At 33.0% G+C, this 20,922-nt stretch overlaps 1 protein-coding gene across 1 annotated transcript in view; it reads right to left on the bottom strand.

The window, feature by feature from the left end:
- Positions 1 to 214: 214 nt before the first annotated feature.
- The window catches only part of DNAH8 (dynein axonemal heavy chain 8), a 131,169-nt gene continuing 110,461 nt past the window's right edge, over positions 215 to 20,922 (bottom strand). Inside the window, exons 82-94 of the mRNA XM_035323204.1 lie at positions 19,823 to 19,941; positions 17,829 to 18,031; positions 16,737 to 16,810; positions 13,502 to 13,654; positions 10,895 to 11,050; positions 8,677 to 8,793; positions 7,862 to 7,963; positions 7,335 to 7,495; positions 5,748 to 5,904; positions 5,032 to 5,184; positions 4,748 to 4,937; positions 1,429 to 1,550; positions 215 to 961 (exon numbers count right to left, since the gene is read on the bottom strand). Coding sequence (XP_035179095.1) covers positions 674 to 961; positions 1,429 to 1,550; positions 4,748 to 4,937; positions 5,032 to 5,184; positions 5,748 to 5,904; positions 7,335 to 7,495; positions 7,862 to 7,963; positions 8,677 to 8,793; positions 10,895 to 11,050; positions 13,502 to 13,654; positions 16,737 to 16,810; positions 17,829 to 18,031; positions 19,823 to 19,941 — 1,995 coding nt within the window. The 3' untranslated portion in view covers positions 215 to 673. The remainder of the gene's footprint in view (positions 962 to 1,428; positions 1,551 to 4,747; positions 4,938 to 5,031; positions 5,185 to 5,747; positions 5,905 to 7,334; positions 7,496 to 7,861; positions 7,964 to 8,676; positions 8,794 to 10,894; positions 11,051 to 13,501; positions 13,655 to 16,736; positions 16,811 to 17,828; positions 18,032 to 19,822; positions 19,942 to 20,922) is intronic.

Raw genomic sequence — 20,922 nt, 5'->3', positions numbered from 1 at the left:
GTTGTTTATAATAAATTGTTTAACAATAAATTGTTTCACTATTCTAATTACAAAAGCATCCAAATTAAATAGTTGGTACTGTTCTACTTCTGTAGCTATATTCCCACAATGCTAAATTGGACAGATCTTGCTGGCTTATGTGAGATAATGCAGAGACGAACATTCTTGGTGTAGTTTTGCATAATCTATATAGTTTAACAAAAACAACTCTGAAAAATCCCAAACAAAAAACATGAGCCAAAGAAAATCTTAAATGTGCCATACTGAATCCAGAAATACTTAAGGACTTATCTGGAAGAAGCTAAATTTTATTATGCTTTATACTGTCTTCTGTTGTTATTATACTTTCCTGAAATGCAAGCTAAAAACTGTATATAAGATGCAAAGAAGCTAAGATTTTCTCTATTGAAGTTTAACAATGTCTTATTTTACATTGTGTATTATTTAAGCCAGTATTTTTTTAAGTAATATAATGGAAACATCAAAGATTACAATCAGGTAACTTACTTATTTTAAAACTATCAAAGAGGAAAAAAAAAATCCATAAACCAATGCTGAAAGTTTTAATATAATAACTAATGGCCATGAAATAAAAAAAAAAAAAAGCAGAATTACACATACAACTGGCTACACATTCTGTATGTTTTGTTCTTGTTATGGTATGAAAAACAGTTTACTTGATGTCACATAGGAGAGCCACTCCCCTCAATATCCAGTGGTCTGGAGATACTACTGTTCTCAAATAGATCACGGTAATGTAGTTCAGATCTGTCCTGCTGGGCTTCTTGTAAACAGGACAAACATAAAGCTTGGGATCCTTAGGACCAGTTGTATTAATTGCAAATATATGTACCACGGGCAGCTGGACAAAAAGAATCTTTGGTGTAGACTCAATGAGTTTACTATTTCTTCTGTCCCAGCCTGCTCCTTCCAAGTATAGCCCATAAATGTATACTCCTTCCTGTAGGGAGAGTAAGCAGATATGTCACACAAAAGAAAACATCTGCTTTGTAAAATGATTAATTGGCTTAGGCCATTAAAATTAATGTAACTTTTACAATAAAGTACATGATGTTGGATCTTTCCAACCTGTAAAAATATATCTTTTTCATAAGGTAACGCTACTCTTCGTGACTATAAAACTTGTTTAATAAAGCCTATACAGTACGTAATTTGATGTAAAGTTTATTATATATTCAGTAAATCCATGCATCTTCTTCCATGGATGAAGATTAGAAATGGTTCTTAAAATAATTTTATAAATGCAAAATACAAAACAATTTCTATAATTATTTTCTTCTAAGCTGAGTAAAAAAAAAGAGCTGAGCTGAAGACAATGGTGACTTTTTCCTCTAGCAATCCCCAATGACTGAATGACAAATTAAATACTGAAATGAATACTAAAATATCTTTGCATGTCATACATACAGAAGGAGGTGCAGTGATTTCTTCTTTGTTTTGCTTTAGTACTTCATTATGTATAGTAACTGTATCTAAAGCCCAGCCTTTATGTGCTCGAGTTGCTTCTTGTCGCACTGCTGTCAGGAATCCTTGAAAAATTAAGCCACAGATTTAGTATATATTCCCATGACAAAAAATAAAAATAAAAAAAATCTTGCTCGTTATCTGCACAGTCCTGCACTCAATGTTATTAGGCAGATACTCAGATTTCTCATGAGACCACACACCTTGACTAATGATAGCTAACTTTGCTTTGCCATTTTCTTGTTCCTATTTTGGCCCCATAGAAGGCATTGCACTGAGAAATATTTTTTTAAATGACACATCAAATATATTTTTTGTTAACTGAACAATTAAGGGGTTTAATAACTTTCTCAGGATACTAGTTATATATTATTACACAATCAATTACAGGATACATAGTAGATCTGTGCTTCAAGAAAGAAGCTGAAGGCAGGTAAGGTATTAATTATGTGAGCTGATATTTATGCAAAAGCAACTCAGGAAAAAGGCTTTTTTTTAATGGAAGAAGTAGGAAGATAAATTTAACTGATGCAAAATTTCAACAATGGAAAACAGAAGGTGTGTCTGAAGTGATGATAGAAATGACTGCTTAGGGAACCTAAACAAGGCAGGGCTTAAAGGATTTTTATTTTTATTTTTTTTTAGCGAAGAAAAGGGAGTCTTTGGCAGAAATTAAGATAGAAGATGATATAAGCAGTAAAGTGATTTTCAATGTATTGTTTTGAATAGACTTTACAGTTTTGTGATGAAAAAGGTTTGAGAGGTGAAGGACTGAATAGTATAAGCACGAGATGACATAAATGGACAGCAAGGAACTTTGGGTGTTGAGGTATTTGTTACAAGTGTCTCAGAAGATGACAATGCAGCCACAAAAAAAAAAAAAAAAAAAAAAAAAAAAGCAGCACACCACAAAACCAGCTGCTATTTTATGCTGCTGGATGAAGTAGCACTAGGAGTTGTCAGAGACTGAGGGAAAGGGAAAAAAGGTAACAGAGAACTGCATACTTGAGAGTGATTACTGTAAAGACTTAAAGATGAAATATCATCAGTTCCTCCTTGATTGTGCATAAAGGAAAGGAAGACTAGTGTTTTGTGGGCCAGAAAGTATATACATGGGGGAGAAGCCACTGAATGAAATACTGACAAGCCAGGAGGGAAATCATGAAAGGACAGGGTCATGCAGTGGAAGACAGCATTTCCAGATGTAAGAGGTGGTTTAACATTCTAATTAAGAGAAAGTCAAAAAGCAGCTGTGTCACAACTGATAATCATGTGTTGAAAACATCGTTAGTGTAGCATGTGAAATGAACATATTCATTTCTTCAACTGCTATATATTTTTATACAAATAAAACAGTTTGATCTAGGCTTCTAAATTTAACTAAAATTAATAATACCTATATTAATGTATGAAAAATGATCATTTGTAAGCCTGTTCAAGCACCATGTTTATTAAATGGAATATTGCATCACTAGAAACATCCACTCTCCCCTAATAATTATAATTTATAGAAGATAAACACTGGTACTTGCTAAAACATCTCAACAGATTTTAAATACAATTATTAGTGATACCTTATAATACTACATATAGAGATTTTTCCAATAAATTGATAAAATACACTCCTCACATTTTAACATTTTAATGTATTTGCCAATGCCATGGTAGATTTAGATCTTGATTCACCAGTGCAATCAGTCTAGATTTACCTGCAAGGTAGTCCAATTGCTGAATTGCCTCACACTAGTCAATTTGTAAACTTTACTTTGTGATTTGATTTACTCTTAATTTCCTGGTGAGCATTATTTTTAACACAGTAAGTATATTTACCCCCCCCTTATCCCATCATGCACCTTTTATGCTTAGTGGACTACTTTCTCCATTTATAGAACTAGTTTTTCAGATCACTGAAGTTTAAGCAATCGTCAAGTTCAAGACTATTCGTGTTTCAGGTTTGTTTGTTCTTAGGTTAAATATTTTCTTTGATCAAAATAATATCTTCCATTATCATCTTTTATACCACTGTGAGTGGTACTCTTGAACCCCTGGAGATCAGCACAGTTACCAGCTATGTTATTTATGATACAAATGGAATGATGTTTTGACTGGCATCTTGAAACCATCTTTTAACAATAATTCAGATGCCCTCCAGGCACTTCAACTGTTTCTGAGAGAAAAATAAGAGTTGCTTGAATATTAATATTTTTACAGTGCTATTCATAGGAAGGTTATAGAATAGAAACACTCCAAAGTGAAGATAACTCATAAAATAGTCAAGGATTTCAGAGATAAATCCTTACATATATATATATATATACATACAAAATCATAGTGGTTACATGGGAGAAGTTTCCCATGAGCATTTTGTATGGGTAGCTGTGTAGGTTAAATGAGATTCTTCTACAAACATACATCCAATAAGGTGACTTTTTTTTATTAACAATGGAGATGGTTATAATTTTTCTTCCTCCCAATAAAACAGTAAATGTATTAAGCTATAACAGATAATGATAGATTATGTTTACTTGTACTTTGCAGTATACCTTCAATGAATTTGAACAAAGCTGTCATTAACCAGAAACACTGTGAAAATGTGTTGATGATTCTCTGTGAAAGAAATAATTCTGGTATAGTTGCATGTTGCTACTGTACAGTATATAAACAACACAATGCTCTAGACTAAAGCTCTTCCATGCTTGCAACTTTGCAGTTTGGAATTGAAAAAACAGTTTGAAGCCAAAGAAAAAGCAGGGAAACTGTGTTTTCGTTAGAAGTCATATCATCATTTGCTACTATATGCCAACAAGATAAGGCACTTCATTTGTTAACTGTATGCTTTTCTTCTTGTAATATAAAAACTGTGTTTATGGGTCAGCCCACAAGACCATCTATATAAGCATCCTGTCTCTGACTCTAGACAAAGGAAGGTGCTTAATGAAATATTATTACAGCAGGCAAAATGACACACAAATCCTTTCCCTTCTGTGTTCTTCTAGATTCTGGCAATCTGGAGCTTTGGGACCTCCCAGTTTGAAGGTTAAGCTTTGACAATCATGTTCATATCTACCATCAGACCATTTTCCCATGACTTTGTCTAATCTCTTTTTTGAACCCATTTATCACCTTGGCTTTTATAACATATTCTGACAATGATGAAAACATTTTTTTTTTTAGGTCTAACATTAAATTGGATATGCAGTAAAAAACATTAAGTTATGATAAAATACAATAAATTATTAGTCAAGTCCTTTTAGTACCCTACCTTGTGGATTAAAGAATCCAGTCATCCAAAACACATTTGGTTTTCCTTCAAATATCCAAGTAGAGAATTGAGTATTTCTTTCCAAAAGTTCAGTAAACCAGAAGCCAAGTGTTGAAGAATCCCAAGATACTCTTTTCCATACTTGAGGAATTCGAGCATCGTACATATTATCCAATGCATCTCTCAAATTCTGGAGGAGTGAAATTATAATAAATGACCTAAAGACATCAAGGTAATAGTTTAAAATAAAATATGCTATACATAGTAAATAACTTTATACTTGCCTCACTCATAATAATGGTCCCTTCTATGGCTAATTTAAGATCATTCAAACTCTTGCGGAGTATTGTGATCACCTTTTGCATGCGGTCAATTTCTTGCCGAAGAAAAATATTCATCGAGTTGAGGTGTCCCATTTTAATTAAACGAGCTTTTACCTAAAATACAGGAGTCCAGAAGAATAAAATTAGTTAAATATGATATGCTGAAATACCATTCTCATATGTAACAGTTTAACTACCTTTGTTTGAGAAAAGCAAATTGTAGACGTGTGATTTGAATTATTCAAATAAAATTTTCCACCTTCAAACTGTTGCAGTTTTTATTTGTATTTTTTGTCTAATGTTACCTGTGATAGAATAAGATTTCACCCAGAAGGCCCAGGAGACTGCCATCTCAAACAGACTGATTTTTTTTTTTTTTGTATTTTCACATACAGCTGTGGCAATAACAGTCTCCAGACCTATCTCCAAGATCAATGCTAGATGTCTTGTTTTAATTTTTTTTTTAAAAAAAAAAGCTTCATATCTGTTCACAGTGATAGAGATAAAGGTGTTAATTCCTAGCTTGAATCTGTTAATAGGTATATGATCTTTAATGAATTAAAAATACTTTAAATACTTTTTTTTTTTTTTTTTTTTGGGTGGGGGGGAGCAGGGAATGTCTTATGTGGAAACTCAATGGAGAGAGAATGGTAAGAAAATAGTGAAGATTAGCTTGCCTCATGAGGTATGTAATCTGGAGGAAGTTTCTCTAGCATGTCTTCAGCTAAACGATAGACAATAGCTTCACGAGTTTCTCCAGGTCCTGCACCACTTTCTTTAGGCTGAATGTTGGTAATAGTATCTAGAACATCAGCTGCTGTGTTACTTTGATATCTAAGAGGACAAGATATATGTTATAAATTACAGAGGAGTTTTTAGTAGTTAAAATGTATATTTGGTAAAACACAAAAACAGAAAGTGCAGAGAAATAATAGCATCACCAGGTTAATTTGAAACTCCCATCAGAAATTGTTTTCCTTTGTTTCCTGCACCAAGCCAAACACACTGTGAACAACATTTGGCTTTGTGTGATCATAAAGAATGTGATCTGCTGTCTACCAATCCTGTTATCTTTTCCTTCTGCTTAGCTCTAAATTAGAAAAACAGTGAGTATCACAGGCTGCTTCTCAACCTCTGAGAAAATGAGACAGCAGAACAACTTCTCATATGATTTCTAGGGATTCTGGTTTTGTAAAAAGGAAGATTATTTCCTTCATTTAGTTACTTCTTAAAACAGGAATGCAAAAGAAGGAAAAGGTGGAGGCATAACTCTACAAGCTTCCCCTTCATTAATTAGAAAATTCATTCTGCCTTGAGGTATTTCAGGATTAATGGTAAAAACTGCTAGATTTACAACATTGGAGATTTAAACCTTCTATTTCATAGTACAGTATGGGCAGTGCTAATGTAAATTTATGTTCTCAGTCAATACAGAAAAAACATTGCATTTGATGGTAAAAGATAGTAGACCATGCCAGTTCTTCAACACAAGCAGAATTATAGTATTATAACAAAAGTACTGCTATCTAGTGGCACAGATTTGAGAGGCAGTAAGAAAGAAAACAAAGCATATGTGTTGGTATTGCAGTGATGGCATTGCCTACTTTTGCCCTATGGAATCAAGTATGTGAGGAACGTACAGCCCTAGTCTGACTCAGAACATAAATTTATTCTGACTCAAAGCATAATTTTATATACCAGTTTTACTTTTCAACCTTCATCTGACACGTATTTCCTCCAATTACTGTGTCATACATGATTATATAAGAAACGAAACCAAGGATTATTCCACAGGGTAGAACATGTGAACACATAAATTATCTTAGCTTTGGAGACAGCATCATAAGACTACACAAGCCAGATACTGCACATTTCAACATAAACTGTGAATGAAATTGTAATACTATAAATCGGAAAAATAGAAGAAATCCTACTGTCATTTTCTTCTCACAGGATATAATTTCTGCTCCTGAATGTAAGAATGATAAAGCATTATAAATATTTTATAATGCTTTCATATTTAAAAACAAACCACACCACTAAAACCATGAGTAAGTAATGACTACTTTAAAAGAACATATAAAATGTAGCTGAAGATACTGGATTCTGAATCAAGTGCATGCACATGAATTGTTCCACCTCAACAATGAAATTCACATGAATCCTATATTTGCTATGAAAAATATGCTTACATATTTCAGAGGGATTTTTTTTTTCCAAGCACTAAAATAAAAAGTCATTTCAATGTATTGAGAGCTACTTACGTAATATCTGCATTAGGATGCAAACCAAAAACCTTTGGGCTATCCATGGCAGGGAGTGACTGGATGTATTCAAAATACTGGCCCAGGGTTTTGCACACTGGAATTTTATATCCAGTGTAAAAACAGAAAGTGCTGTCAAACATCTTTTCGTTAAACCACACCTGCACAAAATCCAGAGAAAAAAAAATCACAAACTTACTTTCATTTAGAGTTTTTAATCTCAGTTTTGGAGAATGAGTGTTCTTGCTTTAGCTACTACATCCATTTTTACTTGAACATGTGAGTAAATCACATTATGTCTTCTGAGTTCTAATTATGTCTTTTAAATAATATCTGCTATACACTAAAGAGAAATCAAGGGAAAGAACTTAATTGGCAATGAATGATGTTTTGAAAAATTCATTTAACTATAAAGGGTCTTATGGGCTGGTGAAAAAGTGCGTATTCATCAGAAAGACAGTCTTCTGATTTCTGTATTGCAACTACCAATAAAAATGACAAATAGGTGTATTTTCAAGGTCTCTCACCCTTGCAAAGCAATTAAGAAGACGTTTATCAAAGTCATCTGTGACTCGGCCTCCATATTGCACTTCTCCAATCATGTAGCGTATTGTGTTCCATGATATTCCCTGGATGCAAGTAAAGTAAATAAAAGGCTGTAGTTACAATATGTAAGTAGTAGTGATTTGGATATCATCTGTAATTTGGATATCATCTGGAGTTCATCAGGCTCTAAAATATAAGCTGAAAAGATTATATGTGGAAGAAGAAATAATCCTAGATTTCTAATGTATTTCCTGAATTCAGCTCTGAAATTTTAAACTAGAGTTGGGCTTGATCCTGCCACAAGAAATATATTTCAGTATTTCTTGTGTGATGTGAAATCACTCTCAGCTGCTGCTGCTTTTCTTCTCTGTTCCTTCTTTCCATACACGCACACCCTCCCAGCAGTTTCTCATGTTTCTTTATCAGCAGAGTGCTACTTTGCAAGAAATGGCTATTCTTCTACATTATTCCTGTGAAACAGTAGAAGCTCAATTGGCAGCCACAGAGAAGGTTGAGTGGATTTGTTAAAATCTGTGAATATTTCAGCTCCCTTTCCAAAACAGATCTTGTATGGACTTACTGTTATTTTGGATATGATACTGAAAACACAAGATCAGATTATGAAGTTCTTAAGTATTACTTTTTTTTTTTTTTACCATGGATGATACAAAAATATGAAATTTTGATCATTCCTAGCTGTGCTGAAAGAATAGAGATAAACAGAAAAAGGAAGAAAAATAATTACAGAGGCTGTATAAAGCAATTAAATAAGATTTTTGCAAAGTGTAGTATTCACCTTCTTGATGTCACATTCATCTAGGTGATTTTGTATAAACTGAACGCTGGCTGTAAAGTCTGCTGAGTTAAATTCATATGGAATGTTCCAACCCAAAGGCCCAAACTTTCGTCGTTCCTTAGGAATATATTTAAAAGCAAATATGTTTATGAAACAATGTATCATTTAGTTTCATTATTAGAGTTCAATTGGAATAAAAATTTGAACTAAAGAAAGAGCCTAGGAAATAGCTATCAGTAATAAACAAGATGATATTGAGTTAAATCTTGGCACTAAAAAATTATAGAAAAACCAACAGAATAATTTATTTACTTTCAATGTAAATTACCTTTACTAATCAATGTATAAGTCATAGGTTTGAAATGTCTAATGTCTATGTCGTTTTTTTATACTAAGTAATTTTTGTACTAAGATTTTTATAATAAGTAATTAACTAAAATTACTTATACTGAATCTCTGCATTTTCAGCACACACAATTCTATCTTCTCTACAGTCTTTCATTTTTTTTCTACGTATACTTTCTACTAATGATAGTGTTCAAATTCATGTATTAATACTCAGCTATTCAAAGGTTTCTGGGTTGCCCTTTTTGTTTTCATTGGTTCACTGTATAGTTTTAATGTCTTTCAAAATTCAAAACTTTATTTACTTTACTAAAGCTGCCACCACTGCATTTTTCATTATGTACAAATTTGAATTCAAAATTAAAATGCTAGTAGCAACAGAAAAAGTTGACTATAAGAGAACATGAATGTAATCTGCAGCTCAAAGACATTTTAAACAACCAATGCTACTAGATTTGTCACTTTATTTTAATCATGCGTTACCTCACTCAATGATTTTTTTCAGAATGTAGAAAAAAAATACTCCATGAAGTTAAGAATTAAATTGATGAATAGTGCTGACATTTATTAAATGAATAAACAGTGTAATACTGATATTCTAAAATTAACTAGAGTGATAGCATATTTATTAGATTTTTAAATAACCAGGTCAACAATGACTTACAGTCATTACAATTGTTAAGTAGCATTTAGTTACATTATTTGAAAAAAAACTAGAATGGGAAAGAAATTTAAAAAAAGACCTTTTATTTTTCCTAAATCAAGTATTGCTTATAAGCAAATGAGACAGCTTTAACCAATAATACCCTGCAGAAAGGTATAACGATTTTCTGCCAAATTCTCTGAATTACTTCTTAAGCTCTATTTATCATAGCAATCTTATCACCAAAGGATATTAGGAACTGGTCAGTTTAAAGTCATGGCAATGTATATATTGCTTACTGATTAACAATCCGAAATAAATTTTCTGAGCAGAAGAATAGCTATAATATTTTTTGAAAGTATTGATGGTTGAATAAACTTAAATCTTCTCCTTCCACAAGAACACTATAATTAGGAGATGGTATACAGAACAACTTTATCAGTGTTTATAAAAGGTAGAAATAAGAAAATAATGCAGAATATTGTATCTTAATAGGGATCTTCTTACAAAAGGCCATTCTCTTTCAGTCTTTGCTACACTGAAAATACAAGCAACTAAATATAGTATAAGGATTATATAGTGTTTAAATCTATTTTGAGATTTTTACTTAAGGTATATTCGGAGTGCTCAAACATTTGGTATTTATTGTGATCTCAAAAGTTATATAATCTTTAACATAAAAAATATGCACAACATTGTGCTCACATTGATATTAGTCTTGAAAATGTCACAAAAAAAAAAGATAAAACCAAGACAGAAAGTGATAGGATTTTATTTAATGTTAGGCATCTAGAAGGTAGAGAGCTACCCTAAGCTAGGCCTATGAACTGCCTTTAAAATCAATGGACCGAAAAAGTGATATATCTCCAGAAAATTATTCACATCTTTATAGACAGCCACCAAAGGCAGATAGCTGATTTGCTGCTTTGGGATGCTTATCTATTTCTATTACCTACAGAGAGAGCTTATTCACTTAGACGACTAACTTTTGGATAGCTAAAATTAGATGAGAAAAATCCTTATTCTAAATGCCTATAGTATTAAAATTATATAAAATTTAAAAGACAATTAAGAGAATAAAGTATCTCAAAATACAGATGATAGAAATTAAAGGTCTAGCCCTGCAACATGCTGCTACAATGAATATCAGAACACACATTTTCCATAGAGAAAATTTGTTAAAGTGAATGCCTAAATCACACCTTTATTTGCAAACCTTGTAAGAAATACCTGAACAGTAGAGTGCAGAAACGCTACAGTATAAAGTAAAGGTTTCCACATAGGCAAATTGCTAACATCTAACAGATCCTGATTAATTCCAGAAAATGTTCTTTTTAAACCAGCACGTACACCTTGAGGAGGTTCATTTGTGAACTTCAGAGCAATCTGTTTTGTAAAAAAAAAAAAAAATAAAAAAGAAAAAGGAATTCAATTTATTTTTTGACTGAAACAAAAACAGCAACATATAAAAATATCACAGCTATTAGTTATAAATAAAAGATACAATAGAAATAGTTGAATCATTGTAGATACAAATTTGACAGTTTTACTGCATAAAAGGAGTACACATTACATTAGTCCTCAAAAACCTGTGATATACTTTAAGATTTTGAACATGGACTTTCTGTTTATGTCATTCAGAGTCATCACTAACCATGGTTCTAAGATTTTAGATCAACAACATGGAAGCACTTTCCATGCTTTTCAAAAAAAATATTACGGTTGTCATATCTCTATCTCCAACTCAACGACTGAATGATGGAAGAGAACTATGCAGAAGGGGTGATAACTTTGTTATATTTCTGTTCCCGAAACTTCACTATAAATACAAAGAAATCTTACCTCTCCTCAGTTCAGATCTTTGTGTTCACTCTGGACTTTGTGGCTATGTCTGCAGCAGTAAATTAGGATTGCCCAAGAATGTTCCTGTGCACTCTGGTCAGCAGGCATGAAATCCACATTTGTGGTAGTAAACTACCAAAGTTCCTTTGACTACAGCCCCTTTTTGTATGAAACTTCATGCAAACTTCCTAATAGGGATAGTTTCTAGAAAATTTTAATTGTCAAACCATGCCTGAAAATTCTTTAAAAGAGTGATAGCCACCACAGGTTTTCATTTCAGAGAATGTTCTAACTACGTAATCCTATGGACTATTGCATTCTAGTACTGGGTAATGGTCATGGACATACTTAAATCTGTTGGTTCAGACACAGACCAGCCTTACCATAATCAGATTTCTATTTTATGAGACACTTTCAAATGCTGGAGGAACTCAAAAACTAAGCATTTTTCTGCTCCAACGGTAAGTACTTGTCTGACTAGCCTCCATAACATTGCAGCATTCACTTGAAAAGATAGTCAATGCCAGGCTGCCCTAAGTTTGAATGCAAGCATGTTTGTGAAGTATTGAGAATCTTAAAGGAATACACTAATGAATACATACTTCTCCTGGCAGTTTTACTATCTCCATATTTGTGGTAAATAAATTATTTTTAAGGAATGGACTTTTCAACTTCCATCTCATAGAGTCATATTTCTGGGTTGCAGAGCCCAGGCAAGCTGTCTCAGAGACATGAGCTTTTGCAGGGACCTATCTGCATGTGAACACTAGAGTTTTAGACTGAATGAGAACACTTACTAACCAGTGTTTATACAGTTCAAAGGCTATCTTGTTCAATTATGTATGAACATTGCTTAAATTAAATTTATTATTATTATTATTATTAATAAAGCAAATGATTTTCCCCTTTCTTCTGAGAAAGAGATGACCTTTGGTTTGTCAGCTACTCATTTTCTGGTATCCCTGAATATGTTAAAATATTAACAGGTAATGTGTCTCTATAGACTGAGATATCACAAATGAAACATTTTAGATAAATGCCGTGAAGATGCATCTAGCAGCCCTCTCAGATCTCTATTGTGACAAACTATACTGTAACAAACTATATGTTTATATACCACTTCTCAAACTTGAAGACTTAGAAGGATTTCCTTTTTTATTGGGAGCTACCTTCCATACACAGTGTTTTCCCATGATGACATACATTTCTTGATGAAGGTCATCTCCTAGATTCATTCCAGAAAGGAATTTCTCCTTTCTCCTTCCATACTGCCTTAAATCATACATATATAGGCTAATGTTTCCCTTCATATCTAGGTATCAACCATGGTATCTGTTTTTAATTAGAGAGAATGGGAATCACTAAGAAGACTCCCATTGTTTTTAAGAGGAAAGGTGCCTGTGAACACAGAAGTGTCAGTACACGGCTATTACACTAGATATTAACTAGCATTATGATCTGCTGTGAGAGTGCTAGGAACCACCGTAAGTGACTTAAATGTACTTTGTAAGAGTTCAGGCAATTTTCCTGGTACCGATTGATATCTCCCTTAAGATCTACAGAACAACCATTTATAATTTAGCTGAAGAAAAACAGGTTACTTCTTGTCAGCTGATGGTCTTTGAGATGTGCTGTCTATATGTGTTCTGTTCTCTTTATCCTTTATTTCAGTCAGAGAAATATAAAAGAGTCTAAAAGTAGCAGTAGGCATTACCCTGTGCACAAGGCACCTAGCTAGGCAAAAAAAGTATACAGTTAAAGCCTTAAAAATGTGTGTATACAGAATTAGTGTAAATTCACACAGACTACATCTTTCATTGAGAAAAACTTCCAATTACTGGTAAATAAAATTCCTGTTTGGTGTCATTTGTATTGTAAAGTAAGCTCATTTATTCATGCCCCCACCCCACTCACAGTTTCTTTCTTTTTCATTTACATGCTTGCTTTGAATAAATTCAATGGCATGAGGTACTTGCACTAAACATTTGAACAAACCTGGAGCAGTGTAATTGGGAATTTAGGATGTGGCTCAGTAGTTATCCAAACTCGAAATGTCTCATTCTGTATCTCAGCAGTAAGAAGTGTTTCCAGTAGTTCATCCATGAAATCCAATCCAAGATGACAATTCTGAAGTAACACCCAGCCTCCCTAAATAACAATATCAACAATTACCATATAAAATTTATAACAAGTTATTTATAACATTCAGAACAAATAGCTATATTAGAATAAAATTTGGTCTTGCATGTAATTTTTTAGTTGTATGACTTTTGGTTGGTTCCTAAATACATATCATCATTTGATTTGCTATTGGCACAGTTAAAGGCAATAAATTAATTAATTGAAAAGGTAGTGTAAAAGTTATTTTCACATCCTATAAATTCGCAATGAAAACAGCATAACCAGAGCCAACGTTCTAAGTAAAGTATCAGTGCTACCTAGTGGCAAAAAGTAGTAATTCCTATCATCTTCAAGGAAAAAAAAAAAAAAAAAAAAAAAAAAACTGTGATTAACAATCCAAAAGAATCAGATTCAAAAGAATATGAGTGAAAAATTAATAGATGAAATCTAAGAAATACATCCTTATTAAAAAAAAAAAAAAAAAAGAGAGAGAAAAAAAAAAAAGAAAAAGGAAAACAAACAAAAAAACTTGTTAATAACATAATCTGAAGTAAAGGTAGAGAGGTTGTAACAAGACTCCCAAACTTTTCAACTATAATAAGTTTATCTGTAATGAATACATTTTTATGAAATTCAACCTCTTGCATATTAGTTTTGATCTTATTCAGCTCTCAGTTGCATCAAAGCTCTGTTTTGATTATTATCTCTGCAAGTCTGCTCATGAATTTAAATTCAATCAGCTTTTCTAGCATCACTTTAGAAGCCTAGTGAATCAGAAGCCTAATATTAAAATTGGCATTATTTAATCAGTTCTAAACAGTGATGTGTGGATTTCATTACAGCTTGGAATTTCACATTGGCAATTTTGGTTTAACCCATTTAGAAATAAATAAATAACGTTTTGTAACTCAATCTAATTGAAATATTTATGGAGAACTAATGAATATTATATTTTTAAGAGTAAACAGAGGAATATAGTTTTTTTCTTCTTCTTTTATGTGTAGCCATTTTTTTTTTTTTTTTTTTTCGTGCTCAGTTAACAGCACAGCAGTTTGCTTTCATCATGCTATATATGCTTGGTCAGAAGAAGAGAAAAAAAAAGACAAAACCAAACCCAAAACAACACAGATATTTGTCTCACATTCAGAAATTCTTTTTGTTTTATTTTTTTTTCCTTTCAAATTTGATTTTTATGTTCATATATTCCTGCTTTTGTGAAATGTGTGCACCACTAAGGCATTTGGGTCAGAAATTGTTACTAGTAGTCCTACTGGAGTACTGTTGCAAGTATCCTTGTGTTTTCAACCACAGGCAAAAAAAGGCAGCAGTGCCCCAGTTTTTACCATTCCAATGAGCTAGATGTTGATGATGACCATTAAAGACATACAGACACAGAGAAATATCAAAGATGCATATGTGCATTTTCACATAATAAAAAATGCTATCTGCTATAAAGACAGTCATTTTTTCTTATTCCAAAATGGTGTGCATCTACAGTATTGTTGCTTTCCACATCAGCTGTTACAACATTTGGTAGGACTTGAGATTTTACTGGGATGCAATAGAGACAATTTTCCTAACAAAGACCATGTTAGCTAGAGAACCTTGGATTACACAGTAATGTCTAGAAAGTATACAGTAAGGGGCATATACAAGAATTATGTATGTCTATATTAGAGAAACTCAAATGAAGCACAATAGTCAAATGAATAAATATAATCTGGCAACAGATTTTCTTTTTTTTGCTCTTCAAAGGAAGGTATCTCATAGACAACAGCAATTGGAATTCCCCGAATTAATACTACTTTTTTTTTTTTTTCCTTTTTCTTTTCCCTGCATGAAAGACAGTCCCAGAAAGGCTCTGAAGCACTTCATTCTAAAAGATTAAGAGGACAGAAATCTGCCGAAGTCTAAGGAATGCTTCTGCATTTCCTCGTCTAATTGTGATTAAAAAATAAACTGACAAATGAACTGTTCCAGAACTCTAATGGGTTGGGACAGAGAACCAAGGAATCTTATGGATGTCATATATTGTGAGGAGGTAAGTTTTAAATCTCGTAATGGATCCATCTTGAACTTTTTACCTGACTTTTCATGAATACTCTCACTGTAGGTATGAAAGCATATACTGGGTAATGGATAGGTAATATGGCACCAATCAAAGTTTTTACTGAACACAAGTCACTTCAGAGTTCTTTAGGTGAATATTACAAGCGGTGCTGTACTCCTGGTTTAGTAAGGACTAATGGTTGCTTATGGTCATACAAAAACTGTTTCATGTATCAATCTAGTTCTTTCAGTCTTCTATTTTCAACTAGTAAAGATATTCTAGTCCTTCAAAATTCCTGATAGTTTGAGTTTACAGGCAACTATGGCTGTATGTATGTCTTCATCTGGAACACTGTCCACAGCTCTCTGAAGCGTTCAGCTGACTGGACAGCGCTACTTCTGCGCTGTAACTTTCATTTTGTATCTGAGTTTTCAATTACCATATTTCCAGAGATGTTGCTTAGACATCTCATGTTTTTACTGTTGGGAATATCAAATGCCATAAAAGAAAGAAAGAAAGAAACAAAAAAAACTGAAACATGTCGGCGAACGATATCCTTGAAATACAGTCTGATATCTTTGAGACTCAGAACCACAAGAATTGACAATTAAAGAAAGAAAGAACCAAAATCAATTGCTGGGGAACAATTGCTGGTGAGCAAGAGGATCTGTATAGCACATGTGAGGAAAATGTGAGGAGCCAGCACAGCCTTCCGTATCTACAGCTTTAAGCTGTGTTTACACTCACCATTTTATCTATCCCAATTGGGACGCTATGTCATTTTTACCTTGGATAGCCATATAGTGATAAGAAGGGAATGTGCTACTTCTGAAATGCTGCTCAACAATACTGCTGGCAAAGGTATTCACTTGGACTCCACTGTCACATGTGTATCCCACAGTGGAATGTTTTCAGGCTCAGGCTCTCAAAGAGACTTGTTTACCCTAATATATGCCTCATAGTAAGGTAAAAATGCAAACTATGAAAGATTACATGCAAGAAAAGTTTTTAAAAAATGCTAAAACAGAAAATCAATTTGATCGCATTAGTTTTTCCCACCTGTTGCATTGACATCTGTATGATCTTGCGCGCATGAACTTCTTGTCCTTGACCCATAGAGATGGTCCTACATTCTGCAAGGTTTGATAATGAGTAATGAGTGTACATTCTTGATAAATAGGTAAGAATTCCAACTCAGTCAAAAAAGCAATAAAAATTCAGCACAATTATGCACTTATTTATAAAAAATATACTTATTAAAGTCAAATCCCTTTGTTTAAACCTTATGTTATGTATTATATATTTTTTTAGCATTGAAACTTTATAAAATAACATTTAAATATACATCCATAATGTTTACAGTGTTTGTAGAAATGAAAGTCCGTGACTAATGTTATTGTCAAAGGGAATTTAAGCCAAATTTTAATAAAGTAATCCACAGCTTAATTTGAAATAAGAACCCAGATTTTTCTTCAAGTGCAGGCAATGAAGCCATGTAAATGAACAATATTCATAATTGTAAAATTGAATTGTGAACATCTTAATGTGACTTTTATCAGGAGTTAATGCATTTACATCCAACTCAGCTTGTATGCACAATTTTCAAGTTTCCATATTTTCATATAATATAAAATCCAGAATAAACAAATGCAGATCTTGTGGGTGGTTTTTGTTACAAAGTAAGTTTGTAAGCAGATTGCTGATAATTTCTTTACCTGAACTTAATGTTTATTGATATTTATTATATTTAAGCTATATTAATGTATAATTTAAACACTTTAATATTTATTGTTAGTATTATTAATAATATTATTATTTTAAACAAGACGACAATATCATGACCATGCCAGAGTTAATACAAATATGTCTTGTAAGTACAGAATAAAAAGTGTCATCACTTAGATAATAACTCAAAAAAGAACTGAAAACATTACTGTTCAACTGCATACAAAATAGTTCTCAGCATAACATCTTCCGTATAAAATATTGTTTTATCTCTAAAACAACTGTTCAGGTACAATAAGGTTACAAAAGAATTTTAAAAATACTTTTTAGAAAAAACAAAAACAAACAAAAAAAAAACTCAGAAGTTACTTATGTTACTCTTCTGTATGTTAAACAACTCAGGACAATGCATAATTATTTTCCTACCCAGTTTAAGCTTCCTAGCCAAGGAATCAATCTGAATAGTTGGATCAGATCCCATAGACAAGAAACAGATTAGAGGTGTTCGTTGGTCACTTTCCTCCCAAGTTTTTTTTAAATTCAAAATGACTGGTTCTGTGTATTTCTCATGCAAGGAATCTGCAATATACTTCCTGGCTTGAGAAAGAGTTCGGTCTGGACACCAAGACCTAAAAATAAAAATTTATACCAAGATACAAATTCAGTGACACTTCCCATTGCAAAGACCAGACTTAAATTATAAATTACATTTAGATAAAAGATCTTTTTTCATTGTATTATACATATATATATATATACACATTCATATTTATGTCTGTATGTTTGTCTTTACAAATATAATAATGGACAGAGCTGGTAGTCTTCCCTCTATTTATTACTGTCCAATACTTTCCAGCTTCTTAGAATTTTGCCTTAAGTAAACTATTTGCACTGGAAGTTTCTGTTCTGGGTACTTACAGTGGGGCATTCTTCATTTTAAATAGAGCTTTTTTATCTCAGAATACAAGTAGGGAAATGTTAGATAGATTGGCCCTTTGGTATAATCCTAGAGATATTTCATTGGGTCTGTTAGTCTTTTAGGGCACACAGCTCTTGCACTGGATTGCCTTTATGTTTGGGATGAGTCTATTGCTCCCATAGAAAACAAACAAAAACCTTCTTTTGGCCCAAAATATATGCAAAATTTCAATTTATAGGTTTATTATTTATAGACTCCCCCTCCCTCTTCAGCACGTATAGCATGTAGCACTTCTTCCATCAGAACTGGGTCTTTTACTGAACAGGTTGAATCCACTCCAAAGACAAGTCATGTCTAATAATTAATGTTGTTTTCAGTAGTCTCTGATTTATTTGTTGAAGAATTTGGAACCTATACAATGAATGCAGAAAGGTATGAGAAAGTAAATAATGATCTCACGTATAAGGCAGCTAAATGCTTCTTTGGGGAAATCCATTCTATCCCAAGCCCTGCCACAAATATCCTAGGTGATGCAATAAAGTCATCTATGCCATGTTTTATACATGGGACTTCTGAATACCTGTTTTGCATTTTCACAACTCTCTTTTTAGTTTTTATAGTATTTTTAATTATTTAAGTTATTTAAAATAGCTTATTTAAAAAGAGGTGAGAAAAATCATTTTGAAAACTATCTGGATGATTCTACTTTTCCTGGCTTTTTGGATGGAGAAGGTTGCAATGTGATTTCCAGTTTCCTTTTGTCATGACATAAAAGTCAAGAGGGATATGGAAGTCAAGAAGGATATGGAAGTATTAGAATGAGTCCAAAGGAGGGCCACAAAGATCATCAAGGGGCTAGAACACCTCTCCTATGAAGACAGGCTGAGAGAGTTAGGGTTGTTCAGCCTGGAGAAGAGAAGGCTCTGGGGATTCCTTTTACTAGCCTTCCAAGTACCTAAAGGGGGCCTTCAGGAAAGCTGGGGAGGGACTGTTTGTCAGGGAGTGCGGTGGTAGGACAAGGAGTAATGACTTTAAACTAAAAAAGGGTAGGTTTAGATTAGGCCTTATGGAAGAAGTTCTTTACTCTGAGGGTCGTGAGTCACAGGCTGCCCAGAGACGCTTCCCATCCCTGGAAGTGTTCAAGGCCAGGTTGGATGGGGCTTTGAGCAACTTGGTCTAGTGGGAGTCCAGTGTCCATGCCATGGAAGGGGTGTTGGAATTTGGTGGTCTTTAAGGTTCCTTTAAACCCAAACTATTATACGATTTTATGATTCTATGAAAGTCAGAAGACTGTTTAGTAGAAAAAGGTTTTTTTTAGATTCTTCAGAGAATAGCTCTGAAGTAAGTAAATTTAATACTATAACATGTGAGTGAATTAAATTATGTTTAATGTCACCCAGAAATCAATTAAAGTTATGCTAATCTAATAATTGTGTACAGATAGACTGAGATACATGGTGCAATAATGTATGTCATTTCCCAAATTTCTGAAGATGCTCACCTGATGAGTAAAAGCTTGCGGCAGGTATCAAGAGAATCATTATATCCATCAGGTATAATTTCTTCCTCTGGAGCATCTTTGTCAAACCAACTTTTCCATCCCTTTTCATTACTGGTTATCTAAATTTATTATGTTAATGCAGACAAATATATTTCAGCTATAGTAAAATCCCCTTGGAAATGTATAGTTTAATGAGATTCTATTATATTAGAATATATTACAAGTAACATTAACAGACTGTAACATTTAACACATACACCATATGAATTGCTATTAAGATGTAACAATTAGAAGTTTTAGTATTAAGGTTCAGCTACTTAAAAAATAGTAATTAGCAGGAGGATTCTATACTACAAAAGAAACATACCATGACTGATTTATTTCTTCTAGTCGCAAAGTACTAAGAGAAAAAGCTTTCTGTCTCAGCATAGTCTAGACAGTCAAAGAATCACAAATTAATAATAACAGGCTCTAGAAAGCTTTTGATTTAAGAAAGAATAAATGAGACCACAAATATGACTGCTATTTAGGCACCTCTTAGAACATATGACCTAACAGGACATAGGGATAATGGTGGATGCAACATTGTGAAAATTGCTATGCAATTGAGTGAGGAGAATCAACTACAATATTCTCAGATTACTGGAATGAAAATGAGGAACACAGATGCCATCTGTTCTGAAATACAGCACCATATGCCTGTTATAAACAATGGAGCTCTGGCTGGTTGACTGACATGGAAGAAATTTCAGAACAACCTAAATCAAGAATAGACTGGGAAAGGAGTGAGAAATGAACATACAGGAACCTCTTCCAACCATGTATATCCTATAATCTCAGATTAAGAAACAACACAAATGTCCCTTTTAGAACTGCAATCCAAATCTGAGAAAACAAAAAGAAACAACAGTTCTGTATACATTGACACCAACCTGAGAAATGCTAGGACAGTATTTAGAGGAGATACCTTCTCAAAGCATCTGCTAAAGGCCACAGCCAGAGATAGATTACTGGACAAAAGGGACTTCAGCCGACTCAGTAAATTATTAAAGTTTTATAATTTATCTTTCCCTCAACCACAGCTGGAGGTAGTAACAGTG

This window comes from Oxyura jamaicensis, chromosome 3 (assembly GCF_011077185.1).
Source record: "Oxyura jamaicensis isolate SHBP4307 breed ruddy duck chromosome 3, BPBGC_Ojam_1.0, whole genome shotgun sequence".
Taxonomy (NCBI): domain Eukaryota; kingdom Metazoa; phylum Chordata; class Aves; order Anseriformes; family Anatidae; genus Oxyura; species Oxyura jamaicensis.
This window is presented reverse-complemented; position numbering and strand designations above follow the sequence as displayed.